Source organism: Balaenoptera physalus (genome assembly GCF_965194825.1).
Source record: "Balaenoptera physalus genome assembly, chromosome: 2".
In the NCBI taxonomy this organism is placed as follows: domain Eukaryota; kingdom Metazoa; phylum Chordata; class Mammalia; order Artiodactyla; family Balaenopteridae; genus Balaenoptera; species Balaenoptera physalus.
The window spans coordinates 88,506,163-88,524,535 of NC_138883.1; the positions used below are offsets into that span (position 1 = coordinate 88,506,163).

Sequence of the window (18,373 nt, forward strand, 5' to 3'; positions counted from 1 at the left end):
TCTTATATACTCTTAACCCAGATTCACCAATTTTTAACATTTTCCTACATTTGTCTCCTTTCTCTCTCTCCCTCTCCCTCCTCCCCACCACAGTATTTTTCTGAACTATTTAAAAGTAGATTTTACACATCATGCCCCTTTATCCCTTTAATATTTCAGTGTACATTTCTTATATGTGAGGTTATTTTCTTATATGACCACAGTGCAGTTATCAAATTCAAGAAATTTAACATTGATACATTTTAATCTATTGATGATGAACTTCATCCCTTGTTCCAATAGTAATTTTTTTCCCATTACAAGATCCAGTCTAGGATCATACACTGCACTTAGTTGTCATGTCTCTTTAGCCTCTTTGCCTTTTTTAATCTGAAACAGTTCCTCAGTCTTTCTTGACCTTGACACTTCTGAAGAGTACAGGCTAAGTATTTTATAGAACAGTTGGTTCCTAATTTGTGTTTGTCTGATGTGCATCATGATAGGTTCAGGTTATGCATCGCCAGTGGAGCATATGTATGTGCTGTCATGTCCTCAGATCACAGCTGGAGGCACATGACATCTGCAAATTATTGGTGATGTTAATTTTGATCACTTGTTTATGATCTTGTCCATCTTCTCCACTGTATAGCTACTAGTTTTCCTTTTGTAATTGTATTTTTTAAGGAGATAGGTTATATATAAGTTTTTATTTTCCTCTATTAAAAAAGTAATAATGCTAGAAAATATAAACATGAAGAAAACGTGGGTATTTAACTTTCCAGTCCATTACACACGTATAGATAACTTTTTAAAACCAAAAGCATGGTACTGTGTAGCTCTTGTTTTTCTCGCCTAACAGTATCTGGTAAGCATCTTACTGAGCCTTTCTTCACTCACAAGGTGCCATACAGGGTGCAGGAGTGTAAGTGAAGGAGACAGACATGGCACTGATAGGGCAGCTGGGAGCGGGCACCTCCAACAAATCATGCAGTGAATAAAACACAGGAGACGAGCTTCAAAAGAAGTATAGGTACAGTCAGAACATGGTGCGTGAACTATATGAAGTCATAAATGTTAAGCAGTTGGAAAGTTTTCTGTTTCTGACAGGAGCCAGTACTATTATTAAGCAAAACCTCACTATTGGGGAACGGTTAAGGAAAAGGCCTGTCTTATTTATAGGTATAAAATATAATTCAGTTAAAATTATTCTAACAACCTGACTCTTGCTTTTGAGTAGTAGGGAAAATACCTAGAAACTTTATTAGATTTCTGAATATTTTCATTCATGTTCTGTCCGTTATTGATTTTACAGGAAAAGGCAGCCATTAGGCCTTTGTCATCCCTAGGCCTGAACCCCTTAACTCAGATTCTAGCTGTATGCCCCTTGTTTTTTCCTAGAGAAAGTTTCTAGTGGTCAGCCTAGAAATTTAGTACCCACACTTTGGTTAGAGGTTGAGTTTTTATTTGAAAATGTCTTTTTAAACTGTAACTATAACTTCGCAGCAGAACTTTGGAAGCCTCCTGAGGACAAAAACTCTTCTCTCATTGAAATAAATCAATAAATGATGAAGTCAGATCAAGGATTTCTTTGACTCAGCTTCAGTGTGATTAGAGGATGGCTCTGGGAAATTTCCAAAAGCTGTGTTCGTAATCGGTGAGAAAACACTTCAGCTTCCAAGTATTATACCTGGGAAGTGTGAACAGCTTTACATTAAGCTCAAACTCCTTTCTGAGCCACATTACAGCATTAAACAATGTATCAATAGTACACTCCCAGGCCATCTGAAATTTAGCAAATCCATATTCGCTAAACCTGCTAACTAGGCAGCCACTGAAGGATGGGCAGAAAGAATTCCAACAAAAAATATTTAATGAAAGGATATTCTAGTTTTCTTATAAAGCCTGAGCTGGGCTGATTAAAATCTAAGTTTAAATTCCTAGCGTGGGAACCAAGTAGCTGTGGTTCCATGCTCCTGCAAGCCCCGGTTGCAGCAGCTAGAGAAGGTTCTAGAAGTTTCTGGCAATTGGGGTGGGGAGGGGAAGCTCCCCCAAGGGATTTTGGGCTTTGGAGCAGCCACAGAGGGTAATGCTGGTGAGTATGCTGAGTGGGTTCCTTTGGGGCGCTGCCAAGATTTGAAGGGTGAGAACTGTGCCTGCTAGTTAGTCATTCTGGGAAAGACTAAACACAAGCTCAATAAACCCGGGCCTTAACCAAAAGAGGGAAAGTACGGCTTTCAGGGTCTAGTTCTCATTGTGAGCTTTAAAACAGCCAGTCTGAAATTTCCTGATCAACACTAGCGAGGTAATCTGCATGATAAAGACCCCTCGGGTTCCTTCCCGCTCCCCCCTCCTCCCGCCCCCTCCTGGCCCCCAAAAGAAGACAGTCTGGCTTGAAACAAGCATTTTCTTTTGCTACTACTTCTTGCCCCACCCTCCTGCCTTTATAAAAGCCTTCTGTTTGTACTATCCCTTGGAGCATCCTTCTAGTTCATGAACCATTGAATGAAGCCAATTAGCTCTTCAAATTGACTCGGTTGAATTCTGTTTTTTGACACTATATACAGTTTATAAATTTTTAAAACATTTTATTCTGAACATTTTCACACACATTTAATAATATAACAAACCGCCACATATCTGTCACCTAGATTGAAGAATTAGTATTTTGCTCAATTTGCTTCGTTTTCTAACTGAAGTATTTTCAGGTAAATCCCAAACATCATGATATTTCTTAATTATTTCCACATATAATCTCTTTTAAAATGTGTTTTTTTTAAAAAAAAAAACATAACCATAATACCATTATCACACCTGAAAAAATCAACAGTACTCCCTTTAATATCATTTCATATCTGGTCTGTATTTAAGTTTCTCTAGTTGCCCCCAAAATGTCTTTACAGTTGGTTTGTCTATTTCTATGTTCAAATAAATATCCTCACCTTTGGTAAGATTTCTCAGAGCCCATTAGTCAGAATTTATCATCGGTCTTTGGCACCAGATCATGACAGAGCGTGTTAGAGTTACTTACAGGCACTAAATTGTAAGAAACATGAAGTAAGGGACTTGTGTTTTATTCTTTTTAATTTACCATGCCCCATTCCGAGAATAATGCCTAGGCTATTACAAAACTGCATTTTGAAAAGAAATGACATTGGCAAAGTAGGGCTCTAAGTTTAAGGTCATTACTAAGCATGGGCTACACTTTCCCCCCCCACCCCGCCCCGGGGCACGCCACGCGGCTTGCAGGATCTTACTTCCCCCACCAGGGATGGAACCCGGGCCCCCAGCAGTGGAATCACGGAGCCCTAACTACTGGACCGCCAGGGAATTCCCAAGGGCTACACATTTTAATTTTAATTTGTGGGCCATGATATATTCCTATAAGATTTCCTTTTTCTCCTGCTTCTATCCTAGAAAAAAATTTATCTTTAATTAACAAACTGAGGCTTTTCTTAGAACCTTCTGACAAAAGAAGCTTTAGAGATTCTGCAGAAGGAGCATTAAAAGGCTTCTTTGATTCTATTCAATACAAACCACGGAAAATGTTGAATTTTCTTTGAAGTAATCAACAAACGTCTCCAGCTACAGCTCGAGTTACACAGTAAGAACCCTTGTCAGTAACTGGGTGAGAAGTTATATTTATGATCTGCCTTATATAAAACAAATCTTTGCAAATAATAATTACTATTTATTGAATGCCTACTACAGGCAAGGCAGACTGCTACATGCTTTGCATACATTCTAACATTTTTTCCAACTCCCTGCCGAAGTAGGTTTGTCCCCATTTTACAGATATATAAACTGAGAGTCATGAAGGTTAAGTAGTTTCCTCGAAGTCAGTCAGCTAATAAAGTATGGCAGGGGTGGGTTCTGAACTCAGGTCAGTTTGAATGCAAAGCCCATGACTAGAAATAAAATGGGGCTGAAACAGAGCTGGGTCTGGCCGTTCAGAAAACATTAAGATGTTTTCGTTTTTATGCTAACTCATAGCTTGAACTTCAAACAGTTTTAAAATAATTGTTTTAAAATAACTATTTTTAGATAACTGAGCTTGCACTCTTGACTTAATCGCAGTTGCTAAGAGCAGGGTGCAGAAAGAACAGTGCTGCCTGATTGCCAGACAGACCCGGCTTCTGATTACATCTCCGCCGCTTACTGGCTATGTGCCTAGAGCATCTCTGAGCCTAAATAACATACCTTGCAAAAATGTCGAGAAGATTCCAGTACAGTGCCTGGCACACAGATCCTGATTTAATTATTATTCCCGTGGTTCTGCAGCCGCCTTCATGCTCCGTGCAAGGCTAGGCTGTTAGCTTAGGGGCGAGTTCCTTCACGGTCGTCTCAGAGATCTTCTCTTGGAAACCTCTCCAGTTGATTCTTTGTGTTTCTTCTCATCTCCTGATTCTTTTTTTTTTTTTTTTTTTTAATGGAGAAAATCAGGACAACAAGGAATTATTCTGAAAGGAAATTTACAACTTAAATTATCTCCATAAGTGCGCCACATCACATTTTTGGAGCTTTTAATGTGACTTGGATTAATTTTAGTTTACCTGCCTGCACCAAGGAGCCTCCCATGGGACCCCGGGATCTGCGGCTCCTTTTCCGGACCTCCTTTTAGAGGGGCTGTTTTTCACCTGTTCTTGGCCATCCAAGCGCCCCTTGTTCTTAGTTCCACCCCCTTGCAGACGCGCCAACGCCCAGCCTGCGCTCGCTCCGAGCGGCGGGTAAGAACCGCGGCAGGCGGCAGGGAGCGCTAGCGTCCGGCTGCGCGGCGTTTGAAGGCCCGGCGTCCAGCAGGGGGCGCCCGGTTGCCGGGCGCCCGGCATGGGAAGCGAGTCAAGCCCCGCACGCCCCCTGCGCGGCCCGCGTGACCAGAACGCACCGGCCGGCCTTCCGGAGAGGGTGGGGTTGGTATATAATGCGCGGAGGTCGGGGTCGGCATTCGGTTCTGGGCGTTAGCATCGTCCGCTCGCGGCGCCCTGCCAGGTCTCCCAGGTGAGCTGCCCTCGGGCGGAGGCTCTGGTGAGCCGGCTCGAGGCTGGCTTTGGGATACGTTGGCCGGTTTGGAGCCCACCAGGCTGAGTCCTAGTAGCTGAGTTTTGATCAATATCTTGGATTTTTTTTTTTTCTTCTAGATTTGGCACTCTACACTGAAGTCATCATGAGCTTTTTCCAACTCCTGATGAAAAGAAAGGAAGTAAGGTTTTATTTATTTGTTTGTTTATTTATGGCTGCGTTGGGTCTTCGTTGCTGCGGGTGGGCTTTCTCTAGTTGCGGTGAGCTGGGGCTACTCTTTGTTGCGGTGCACGGGCTTCTCAGTGCTGTGGCTTCTCTTGCGGAGCATGGGCTCTAGAGCGCAGGCTTTAGTAGCTGTGGCGCAGGGGCGTAGTTGCTCTGCGGCATGTGGGACCTTCCAGACCAGGGCTTGAACCCGTATCCCCTGCATTGGCAGGCGGATTCTTAACCACTGCGCCACCAGGGAAGTCCAAAAGAAAAAAAGTAAATTTTTAAAGCACCTGAAAATCTGACTAAAAATATTAACTTTTAAAGATGTTGAAGAACGTATAAAATGATATAGAGCTATTCTGTTATATTTCAAGTGTTTCATATTGAAACGTCGGAGTATTTTGTTCTCTGTTAGCTTATTCCTTTGGTGCTTTTCACGACCGTGGCAGCGACTGGAGCTTTGTCTTTTGCTCTGTATTCCCTTCGAAAACCCGATGTGATGTAAGTAGGCATTCATCATTTATAAAAACGTTTTTAGCCGTGTTAGGTTGACCTTCAGTTTATGAAATGCATGGTATCAGTTTCCTGGTTTTCCCCCCAGGATGAGAATGTCGAATTGTGAACTTGGTTGGAGTCAGGGCCAGAAAGCATCCAGGTATCAGAAGACTATCAAATGATGATTAGTGATAAAATAAGTTTACTAATATAAGTTCCTTGTATCTAAATACCCTTTCATCCACTGGCCCTCCTCCTCGTCTCCTGCAGCAAAATAAAGCTTGTTGGTTTTTTTTTTTAAACTTAAGTTTTGAAATTTAAAGTTCTTAGACGGTCTTTTGGGATATACATCATCAATCTTAATCATTTTAATAACATTTTAAAATGTCAGTTCATTAGAAAGGTCTTTCCTAATGTGGTAGAGTTTATAGATTCAGTTGTCTACAATGAATCTAATCTTAGCCCTGGATATAAGGTAAAATACCATGTATCCTGGAATATGAGGAAGAGAAAAAACTGAAACTGATATTGACCGGGTGCAGGGCTCCGTAGAGCCTTAATGCTAGGCTCTGGCAGTTCATCACCTACAGGTTTCAAGCCCAGCCCTTCTGCCTCTTCCAGAAACTGGGGTAAGAGCATATTTGCTTGCTCTTAGCCTGGCACTTCCACCCTAATTGCTCTTCAGCTTATGAGAACATTCTCCAGTCTAGCCCAGTAAAGGGAATATAGACCTCCTACCCTGCAGAGGAATTGATCCTTGATGTTTGAGCCAAACTGTGAAGCTTTTTAAAGGAATGTTCCATCAATTTCAATTAACTCAATGCCTAAGTATGCACTCTGAGTCTGTCCCAAGCGTATTTATAAACCCAATATCAGACTTAGTTTAAATGCACTTACTTTAATGTTTAATCAGCTTTCTTTTATTTTTAGCATTGATCGAAAAAGAAATCCAGAACCTTGGGAGACTGTGGATCCTACTGCACCTAGAAAGGTATTGCTACATTAAAACGTGATTTATACTTAGCCGAAACCTTAGCACATTTGTCAGCAAAATAGATGTAATACTTTTTCACCTTTAGGGTGCCATTTAATATGTAGTGCAAAGAGAGTGCTGTAGGGTTATGGAGATTTAGTTCAAATCCTTGCTTCATTAGTCACAGGTGATTTTAGATAATTTGGCCTCTCTGAGGCTCTCAGAATCTATAAAATGGGCACAATAATAGGGCTCTTCCTCAGAGTTTAGAGGATTAAAGAAGATAAGATAGAGTCCTTTAGCACAGTGCCTGGCCCATAGTCAGCACTCAAATATTAACTTTTATCATTATTGTAACACATCATCTCCTTTTTTAATTTAATTTTTAATTTTATATTGGAGTATAGTTGATTTACAATGTTGTGTTAGTTTCAGGGGTACAGCAAAGTGAATCAGTTATACATATACATATATCCATTCTTTTTCAGGTTCTTTTCCCAAATAGGTTATTACAGAATATCGAGTAGAGTTACCTGTGCTTATTAGTTATCTTGTCCACAGCTCTGTGCCTTTTCCCTTATTGTATAACTTGGATCATTTGTACCTTTGTTGAGTAATTACAGTGAGGAAATTTTAAGAGCCTACTATGTGCCTATCTCTGTGCTGGGAGCATCATACCTCCACTCACACGGAGCAAACACACTTTTTGAGCTTATAGTTCACATAAAACCATAGGGAATTAAAAAATCTAGAACCTGTTAAGTGAAAGTAGGGTAAATGGATATGACCTTTCTCTCTGATCCTATAACACTCAGGAACCCAAAGGCTCTTTAGAGGGATAGAGGGATAGAACCAGCCCATATTACTGTTTTAGCGATGGGAAGAGGTGATTCGTTGACTACAAATGTTATGGTGATGCTTTTTCCAAAGAGAGCTGTGTACAAATCCCAGAAGGGGACCTGAGGATGGACAGATCCTAACAAAACATTTTTATTCTTTTTTTTAAAGCTTATAACAATCAACCAAGAATGGAAGCCTATTGAAGAGTTGCAGAAGGTCCGAAAGGCAACCAGGTGACCAGTCTTCGCTATTTTCTTCCAAAGAGTACTCTATGAATCTAGTGGAAACACTTCTGCACAAACTAGATTATGGATACCAGTGTGCGGAAATGCTTCTGCTACATTTTTAGGGCTTGCCTACGTTTTCAGACTCTGGATAAAGAATTATAAAGGTAGTGCAACAATAACCACATAGTCCCAAAATAAGATTCTATGTTTATTTTCTTGTTGTAAATTTGCTTTGCGTATTGAAATTTTTGTGTTTATGATGCCTGAATGTTCTACTTAAAATGCATAAAGATTTGTTAAATTTGATTGTCTCCAATAAAATACCATTTGTGTGAGATTTCTTAAAGTTCAGGTATATATTTAAATAGAGGAGAAAGTCTTTTTATGGGAGATAAACACATTCTGAAGCATGGAACTTCATCTTTTTAAATAACACCCAGTGCAAATTTCTGTATCAACTTTTTTTCCAAGTTCACTCATTCATCAGAAATCTATTGAATAACTACCGTTATCCAGGCACTGTTCTTGTGCAGCTGAGATAAAGCAATGAACAAAACCAAATTTTGGAGGGAGAGGAATAAAAGATGGTAAGTACAGTGAGGAAAATGAAGACAAGATGGGGTATGAGACTTGCATGGGGATTGGTCTTGGAGGAAGTACTGGGATTCTGGCAGTGATGGGAATGTGGGGCACACGAGAGTAGCCCTCCAGATGCCAAGGCTAACAGTGGTGCTCCTGTGAGGCGTGGGGAGGGGAGGATGGAGAGCATCCCACAGTCTGGGGCTCCTCTTCACTGTGGCCAATGGTCCCTTGGAGATCAAAGGTACGATCAAACCCAGCGTGCCCCTCGGCTCCCCCTTGCCTACCTATTCTTGAAAGCGGGACCAAATAGAAAATAGTTTTTCATTAACTTCTTTTAAAAATTGAGATACAATTCACAGAACATAGTATTCATCCATTTAAAGTGCACAATTCGGTGGTTTTTAGTATATTCACAAAGTTTTACAACCATCTCTACCATCTAATTCCAGAACATTTTTATCACCCCAAAACAACACTGTACCCATTAGCAGTCATTCCCCCATTTCTGACCCCTCTGCCCCCAGCCTAGGGAAACACTAATAAAGTTTATCTCTATGGATTTTCCTCTTCTGGGCATTTCAGATAAATGGGATCACACATTATGTGGCCTTGGTGCCTGGCTCTAACTTAGCATAATGTTATCATGATTCATCCGTGTTGTAACACGTATCAGTATTTCTCTCCTCTTTATGACTAATATTCCATTGTATGGATATGCCATATTTTGTTTATCCATCAGTTGACAGACATTTGGATTGTTTCTACCATTTGGCTGTTATGAATAATGCTGCTGTGGACAGCCATGTATAAGTTTTTGTATAGCCATATCTTTTCAATTCTTTTGGGTGTATACCTAGGTTCATTAACTCTTGTAAATAAATATCATAAATCCCTTTTTCTTAATTTCCATCTGAACGTAATAGAAATTTAAGAGAAGGGCTAAATTCTAATCACCTTCACGGCAATAAGAATTAACTAGATCTTTCTAGAGACTCGGCAGTTCTGAAGGGATTAAAGCAAGACTACTTCTGCAACTTCTACTTTCCTTATCACCTCAAATTTTCCGAGATGAAAATCTCCGATTATTGATTTCAAGGAATTACATGTACCAGTTAGGAAGTACAATTTTATTTGCTTAAGCTTCTAAAGGGCAGTGTGGTACCATATAGGCAAACAAAAATGAACAGCCTTGTGATGCTTGGCCAATTAGGAGAGCAAATTGGTAGTGTTTGGGAGGGGACTGTGCCTTTCAACTTTAAAACACAAACCTGATTGAAATACAGTGGCTTTATGGGGTGAACAAGGCAGTGGAAGGTACCATGCAGCAGGTTTGGGAGGGAGAAAGGCCAACAGCAATATTGAAACTTAAATTTCAAAAGATTTATTGATTTTATTTTTGATAGTATTCTTAGCATTTTCCACACATGTTTTATTTTGAAAGTTTTCAAATATTCAGAGAAGTTGAAAAACTAGTACAAAGAATACTCACACTTTTTATCACTTAATATTTTGCCACATTTGCTGTGTCTCTCTGTATATTATGCTCTTTTAAAATGAACTCTGAAAATAAGTTACAGACATCATAAAGCTATTCATGCCTGAGAGAAAGGACATTCTAGCTGTTATACCATTATCATTCCTAAGAAAATTACCATTAATTCAATGCTGTCACCTAACATATAATCCATTTCCATTTCCTCTGACTGTAATGTCCTTTATAACTGTAGTTTTAAGTCCAGAATCCAATCCAAGTTTCACTTGTTGCATTTGGTTGTTAGGTTATTGTACTGAGTACTTGATGGATATGTGGTCATGGAAGTGACTCCCAAGGGGCTTGTATAGAACTCTCTCTACAGAGTTTGATCTGGATAAGATTCTCTTGCTAGTGGACTTTGAAGTTTTAAAATTTGAGACAAAATAAAGACATTTTCAAGTAATTTAAATATTTAAGAAGTTGTAAAATTGTTAAGCATTCACTATGTGGTAGGTGGTGTGCTGGCCTCAAGGATTTGACATAGGAAAGGGAGATACATCTGTGAACAAATCCAAGCAATACAGTGACAGTAAGGCATGGATAGAAACAAGCACATGGTACAAAGGAAGGTTCCGAAGAAGATGGGTCCCTGAAAGCCTAGTTTCTTCAAAAACCATTAATTAGGGTAAGATAGGGAGGGTGGGAGGGAGACACAAGTGGGAGGGGATATGGGGATATATGTATATGTATAGCTGATTCCCTTTGTTATACAGCAGAAACTAACACACCATTGTAAAGCAATTATACTCCAATAAAGATGTTAAAAAAAAGCCATTAATTAGACGTCAGAAAGGCAATTGAAGTAGAGGCATGTATTTACCTAGCCATAGAGAGCTAAGACAGCATCTCTTCAGAAACTTGGAGCAATTTAGTACATGAAATTTAATATTGGAGTGTAGAGTGGGATAGGTGAAATGCATAGGGCCTTTTATGCTATTATCCTGCAAGCACAAAGGAACCAGAATAGGATTTTAAGATGGGGAAGGAGATAATACAGTTTTCTCAAGGGACTGTTGGCTATATCATCTAGAGGTGGGTGATGTGCACTGGAGGGCCATAACTAACCAAGGCAGTGGCAGAGGGAATGGAAAAAGGAGGATGCGTTTGAACGTGATTGAAGAGAAGACCTCAAGGCTTATTGGATGTGGCTGGGAGATGTCCAAAATGACTCCCAGATTTCTCACCCGAGTAGCTGGGTGCGCAGTGGTGCCAAGACAGAGAATACAGGAGGAAAATAAAATGGAATGTTCAAGGGAAGCGTAGATGAGGAATGAGTTAGTTAGGCTTTGGAACTGAATGTTGGAGAGCCCAGTAAGCTATCTAGGTAAATTACTTCTCGAGAACTGCCAAGAGGTGGGACTTGGAGACAGTTCAAGGGGTGGTAAAAGCCAGGGCGTGGGTAAACCTGCCTACAGAGGCAGTTCTAAAGTGATATGAAGACTGAACAGAGAGGAATGTCATCATGAAGGACGTGGGCAGGGGAGAGCATTTGGTCCCTGATGGGGACTGAGAGAAATGAGGAAGGAGAACCAGGAGATGCATCATGGAGCTCAGAGAAGAAGGAAGGCTCTTCCACTGTTGGTTTCAGTTTGCAATTAAACCAAAGCCCAGAGTCCTTCAGCTTTATGGCCTTGAGCCTTAAGCAAACACCTATAATTCTCTCATATAAAAAGAAGATGTGAAGTACGCTTTCTGAATAAAAAAGTTAAAGTCACACACCGTATCACTAAAAACGAGTGAGGTCTAATTAAGTACTCATTCATCATCATTTTTAATTTTCTTGGGGAAATTCTCTCACATTTTAGTTGAGACTTTGTGGGAGAATGAAACTACAGGCTCTGAAATCAGACCACTTTGCCACTTTACTACCCATGTTACTTTGTACCTCAGATTCCTGGTCTATGAAATTGGATTAATCTGTTACTTGCTTGGGTTAATTGTGAAGATTATGTGAGGTAATAGAAGTTTCTGACATGGTGTTTAACATACACTAGTTGTTCAATAAGTATTCCCTTTTTGCTTTTTAAAAAATGATTATCACTATAAAAGAGAAAGCTCTTTGCACAGTGAACACCCAAGTGTGCTTTATAGTTCCCTCGGCTTTGACTCTGTGCTAGAGCAATGTCTGTTCTTTTCCTCTGCATTGAAAGGAGTATTCAGAAAGTCAGCCCATTATATTAATTGTGTTTAAGGGTATGAATGATCTAGCATATCCCTTCATAAATTTGCTTTGTCATGATCTATATTTGCATCTAACTGGAAAAAAAAAAAGAGAAAGCTCTTAATGTTTATAAAATTATATTCTTCCATGAGTGACAACATTGCCTGTTTGAGATTCACACGCACCTACTTCTGGTAACTGGTCCACCTTTGGTTCATAGCGCCCCAGTTATAAACATTTGCCAGAGCACGAACACACCCGAAGATAAACACATCTCACCTTTACTCTCACCTACACAGACACCTAGCTAGAAATAAGAACCCCCGCATATGTGCCCACCTAGATGGCCTCACATCTAGAAAAGACATAGTAGCAAAAATAATTATTTTTATGTGTATAATATAAAAATTTGTCCCTAGCAACCACTGTCTACATTTTAGTAATCACTATATTCCACAAGCACACTACACATATTCTTACATTCAAAGATGATGGTATGGGGCTTCCCTGGTGGCGCGGTGGTTAAGAATCCGTCTGCCAGTACAGGGAACACGGGTTCGAGCCCTGGCCTGGCAAGATCCCACATGCTGCGGAGACACTAATAAGCCGGTGCGTCACAACTACTGCAACTCCTAAGCCCGTGCGCCACAACTACTGCAGCCCGCGAGCCTAGAGCCCTTGCTCCGCGACAAGAGAAGCCACCGCAATGAGAAGCCCGCGCACCGCAACCAAGAGTAGCCTCCGCTCGGCGCAACTAAAGAAAGCCCATCTGCAGCAACGAGGAACTAATGCAGCCAAAAATAAATAAATTTATTTTTTAAAAAATGATGGTATGTGGTTTGAATAAGGAAGGGGGGTGAAGTTGAGTATATGTACCTAAGAGAGCAATAGGAATTTTTAAATTTTTATTTATTTATTTTTAGGATTAAAATAGTAAGGAAGTTTTCCTGGCATAAAAAAAAGTATCTTCTGTAATTCCAAGGGTTTCTTATTAGTTGGTTGTTTCAATGGCTGAACAGTAGTTTCACACATTCATGATAAATTGTTTCCCTTCCTAAAATATAGCTTTAGGCTGTTGCAAATTTAGTTCAAGAGATCTTTTTCACCTGAGTGAAAAAGATGAGGAACCCTTGAGATACCTGTTTAGGGTATCAATTTTTTTAAAATGTAAACTTGATAGAAGGGAAACGCAAGCTCCACTATTGATTAACAATATCTCTATTTATGGAGCACTAACTACGAGCCTGGCATTAGCTCTTTAGCAAGGATTGCCTCTTTTAATCCTCTCAACAAACCCCAGAGGTAGCTTTTACCACTCCCATTTTACAGAAGGAGAAACTAAGGCTTGGAGAGGTTAAGTGAGAGCAATAGGAATTGAATTAGTTTTTCTGGTAATTATCCCTCATAATATCTTTTCCTCATGCTTAGAAAGTTGCATCAGGTAATTATGTATTTTCTCCCTAGAAACTAAGGCTTGGTTTTGGTAGTGTTTTATTTGCTTGTGTGCATACTACTTAGTTTTAAAATGAAAACGAATAAAATTAAGGAAAACACTAAATTTGATAACTCTTGATGACATGCTAAAAGCAACTTGCTCATTCACTTGCTATGACTTATGATACATATATAATAAAATATTGTTTATTTGGAGAGTGGGCATACTATGTAAAAAATTAAACTCCACTTTTTTGTATTTACATCAAGTAATATATATGATTTTTCCTTTACTTGGTTGTGTGGAATCATGAAGTCGATACTGTTCATGTTCTAAAGGTTATGTTGTTCAGGTTATGTTGCCTCGGGCAAGTTAACCTGATTATTTTATTTTATAATTCCTTTGCTTATCTGAATTCTCCTTATCAACATTGATGAGAAATGGATTCATATTGCAAGGCAAATGTGACCTATTGTTTGCTTGTTATTTTCTAGACAAGTTCATTGAGTAAACCTCTGGACACTTCTCAAATTTTGTTTCAGATTATTTTTTGAAGTAGCACCATTTATTTATTTATTTTACTTTTATTTGACTTTTTTTTTTTTTTTTTTACTGAATTTATTCCCAGGCCATAGTTTTTGCTTCTTCAGTTTCTTATGGGATATCTTTTTCTTCTATGCAACCTCCTCTTCTGGTTTCGGAACAATCTGCTCTTTTTCAGTAAGGATCATCTCAATGTGGCAGGGAGAGCTCATGTACGGGTTGATCCCACCATGAGCTCTCTAAGTCCTGCACTGCATCTTGGGGGCTGTGTTCACCTGGATGTGTTCAATGACCAGAGGATCTACACCTAAGCCCTTCAGTTCAGCATTACCCTCTGCATTTTTGAGCATGTGCAGTAAAAATTCAGCACTCTTTTGGGGCCATTGACCCTGCGTCCAGCCCCACTGTTTGGCCTGGGCACACCTACAAACTCCACCATTGTAACGACAGAATGGCACACGTTACTTCTGTAAAGTGATATCCTTCAGATACTTGGTGGATTTTTGGATCTGCATACCCTTAATGGCATGAAGATTTGAACCTCTTGATTTGCATGATTTTTGTGGGTTTTCTGGGTCAAGAGAATAGCGAACCATTTTCAGAGGCCACCTTGGGCTGCTTACTGGGAAACTGCACCATTTATTATACTTTTTAAATTATTTTTTAAATTGAGGTATAGTTTAGACAGAATAAAATGAACAGGTCTTAATGGTTCAGTTAGAGGAGTTTTGAAAATTATATGCACCCATGAAAGCATCATGCAAAACATGCTATTGAACATTCCTATTACCCGAGAAAGTTCTTGTGGCACAATTTACTTTTTAAATTAAAACCCACTAAATTGTACACTTTAAAAGGGTGAATTTTATGGTATGTGAATTACATTATCAAAAAAAATCTGCTCCACATTTACTTGCTATCTCACCTCAAGAACTAACAGAGGTTTCCGCCATATGTAGTAATCCGTCCCAGCCCCCGCCCCCATATATTACGTTTTATTTGCTTTCTTTTTCGAAAACAGGAAATTGGAGGTTACTGAAGATTGTAAGAAGCACATCAACAAGACCAGCTGGGCCAGGGCTTGTAGTTTAGGCTGTCCCTGCAGTGACAACAAATAGGTTTCCCTGGGCTCTGGTGTGGAGAGACCCGGAAGCAGAGTTCGGACACTGGGTTTACCTTGTGTCTCAATTTGTAAATATTTCCACCCACAGAGTAAGGGCCCAGGCAGAGTACAAGAGTTACTGTAGCGGAATAAAGACGTAGAGAATAGACTTGAGGACACGGGGAGGGGGAAGGGTAAGCTGGGACGAAGTGAGAGAGTGGCATGGACATATATACACTACCAAATGTAAAATAGATAGCTAGTGGGAAGCAGCCGCATAGCACAGGGAGATCAGCTCAGTGCTTTGTGACCACCTAGAGGGGTGGGATAGGGAGGGTGGGAGGGAGACGCAAGAGGGAGGAGATATGGGGATATATGTATATGTATAGCTGATTCACTTTGTTGTACAGCAGAAACTGGCACACCATTGTAAAGCAATTATACTCCAATAAAGATGTTAAAAAAAAAAAAAAAAAGACTGTCCCGGCAATAAATCCTCTCCAGGGCCAGGCTGTAACCAAGCTAAGCAAGAGAAGTTACAGTTGACTTCACAACTGGATTAGTATATGCTTCACCAACTCTTCTATCACCGTGTGTGTCAGAGCTTGCCCAGAGAGCAGGGAACCCTCTATGTCACCAAACCAAATCCTCCCAGCCGCACTAGGAATCTGGCTCATTCTTTCAGTAAAAAACGGCTGTTCGCAGACTTTAGCTGTGCAGCAGACTCTCCTGAAAGGCATGTTAAGACGTGGATTGCTGGACCCCAAACGCAAAGATTCTGCTTCAGTAGTTCTGGGGTGGGATCTAAGTATTTGGGTTTCTAATGAGTTTCCAGGTGAATCTGATGCTTCTGGTCCGGGGACCACACTTTGAGAAGTACTGTGCTGAAACCGCTCCTACAACATTTGGTAATTAGTGGGGAATTTCACCCAGTTGGTAATAATACCCTAGACCAGCCTTGAGATGTCAGTTGAACTCTTGCTCTCAGGAGAGCAGGGTCAGGCCAGGCATGGGACACTCGAAGGGTGGGAGTGCCTCTCCTGGCCAGGCTGCCCCGACTGCCTGTTCAGTTGCATTGATCCCGGCACCCTAACCTGAGGAGTGGTGGGTCTAACAGGTACCAGTGGGAGTAGATGCGGATGCATTTGTGAACGTCTTCATTTCTCTGCAGAGAAGACGCTACTGACCGCCCACGTCGGGACAGGTGGCAGTGGTCCTGCCGGTAACAATCAAATCTGACATTAATTCAGCTTCATGGTGGGCACAGTGGGCAGGGGAGCAAGCAGACAGGTCAGCACCTGGCTCTAGGCTCTGCAAGTCAAGAGCTGGGTGACCTGGGTGGGTTTCCTAACTTCTCAAAACCTTGCTTGGCAAAGGGGGATTCATCTCAGGGGTAAACCAGTGAGGTAGGTCAATATTTAGAAATGTCTTCACTGAGATATCTCAACCCTGCACTATTTCCTCATTGCTCTTCTTCCCTCCAGTGTTTAGCCGGAGTGACATCTGCTTCAGGGTCAGGACTGGGCAGTCCTCCTCCAAGTGCAGCTGGGTGGGCTGGCAGAATCCGCATCACCTGGGTCTGCACCCCAGACCTGCTGAATCTGAATCTCTGGCAGGGAGGCCCAGGATTCTGAGTTTCAATACACAGACTTTTCAGGTGATTGCATGGCTAAGGTTTGAGAAGCTCTGGTCTAGAGCAAATAAATATTAATGTAGAGGCTTCAAAATCCATAGCTGAGACCACAGCCTTCCCAAAAGCCAGTATGCATATATGTGTGGCAAGTTGGGAGAGAAAGGGTTTTGTTTGGAGGACAAAGCTCGGGAAACTGAGCCCAGCAGTTATGTTCTAAGCCACGGTATCCGGAAGATTTCATGATGGCGTAGTAGCCCTCTTTACATCCAAAAGGAAAACCAGTTTGATCAGCAGGAAGGAGAGAGGATGAGAAAGGGCTGAGATTAGATCTTAAAGGATCTACAGGGTTTTCAGTCCTCTTCTGAGTGACCCCACGAGACCCCAGCTTGAAAAGGCTTATTATGTCGGTCAGACTCTCTCAGAAGCTTAAAGTAAGAGACAAGGGCGACAGCCAGGAGAAAAGTCAGGGCCGTCATAGGGCCACTTGCACCCCAAGTTACTGAGGGAGTAGAGATGGAAAGAAGTTAGTCGGGAGAGAGAAAGGGGACCAGAGCAGAAAGCCAGGAAGAAGCCGAGGTGTGGGCGACAGCTGGTGTCCAGAGCCAGTAGGATTACTCTTATGAGCTCAGAGCCCTGGGAAGGGGTGGGGGCAGCTCAGAGGCAAAGCATCAGAGGGCACAGTCATCAAGCCATCTCCTGATCGTGGGCAGACAGTTTGGTCTGTGCCTCATCCAACTGGTCTGAGGGTCCCTCCTTCAAGCCTGCCCTTGACCCTGCCCCGAGCAGACCCTGGAGAAGGTTCATTTGGGTTCCCAAGCAGACCCTGGAGAAGGTTCATTTGGGGTGGTCCCCTGCGGATCTCTGGCTACAGCGGAGCTGGCACTAAGGAGGGGAAGGGGCTGGGAGGTGTCTGGGCTGCACTGCCCTGCAGTGTTGGGCAATCTGGGTGTGTCCTGAGGTTCCTGGAAAGTTGGCTCATTACCTTCACCAAAAACAGCCTGAGACACCCATGGTGAGGTCAGCTTCAGTTTAAGCTGCTTCGCACACACGCACACAAAAAAATTCTTTTTCCTCTTGACCAGAAAACTTACACTTAAAAACTTGAGCATGTTGTTGGCTGAGGCTTATGCAGCCAGGAGATGTGGATTTCCTCTTGCTCTGAAGGACCTTGGGGAAATGATCTGCGAGCAGTCAGTATGTGCTGGCACCTTGGTAAGCAAACCCTGGAACGTGGTCCATAATGTATGGGTGGGTGGGTGGGTGGGTGGGTGGATTGATGTGCAAACCTCTTCCTCAAAGGAGCCTTCCCGGACCCCCGGACAGGCCCTCTTGCCTGCACTTCCATAGTCCTGTGACCCTCTCCTTTAATAACTTTTTCACGATGTCATTCTATGCACATTTGAGAAATTAATTTCTTCCCACACAAATCTGGAGCGCCATCCGGATTTTTCACTCATCATTGGATCACTAACCGTTGGTGTGTGCCTGGCGTGTAGTAGGCACTCATCATATCTATTTGTTGGTAAAAGTATGCCAGAGTTCAGTAACGGCATGAGTCTTTGTGAAAGGATTCATCACTGGGTTGAATCATCCAGAAAACATTTAAGGAGCGTCCGTCACATGCCATGTACCATGCTAGGTGA

At 41.5% G+C, this 18,373-nt stretch overlaps 1 protein-coding gene, 1 long non-coding RNA gene and 1 pseudogene across 4 annotated transcripts; 1 reads left to right on the forward strand and 2 right to left on the reverse strand.

Annotated features, from left to right (window-relative positions):
- The first annotated feature begins 79 nt into the window (after positions 1-79).
- LOC309655201 (normal mucosa of esophagus-specific gene 1 protein) lies at positions 80-8,075 on the forward strand. 2 transcript variants are annotated; one of them, XM_082450178.1, is made up of 5 exons: positions 80-1,633; positions 5,115-5,176; positions 5,621-5,706; positions 6,631-6,691; positions 7,682-8,075. In XM_082450178.1, exons 2-5 carry the CDS (start codon positions 5,141-5,143, stop codon positions 7,748-7,750), a joined length of 252 nt encoding a protein of 83 aa, XP_082306304.1. In that variant the 5' UTR covers positions 80-1,633; positions 5,115-5,140; the 3' UTR covers positions 7,751-8,075. The 2 variants fall into 2 exon arrangements, with proteins under 2 accessions (XP_082306304.1, XP_082306303.1); XM_082450177.1 differs by lacking the exon at positions 80-1,633 and adding an exon at positions 4,849-4,974.
- On the reverse strand, positions 2,762-4,611 carry LOC309655216. Its single transcript, XR_014260658.1, has 2 exons — positions 4,530-4,611; positions 2,762-4,436 (listed from the first exon to the last, which is right to left on the reverse strand). It is a non-coding gene; the product is annotated as an uncharacterized lncRNA (long non-coding RNA).
- A 75-nt stretch (positions 8,076-8,150) lies between the features above and the next one.
- LOC309655192 (large ribosomal subunit protein uL22 pseudogene) lies at positions 8,151-17,942 on the reverse strand (annotated as a pseudogene). The gene has a single exon. The product of its transcript is annotated as a large ribosomal subunit protein uL22 pseudogene (transcript).
- Between the last annotated feature and the right edge of the window lie 431 nt (positions 17,943-18,373).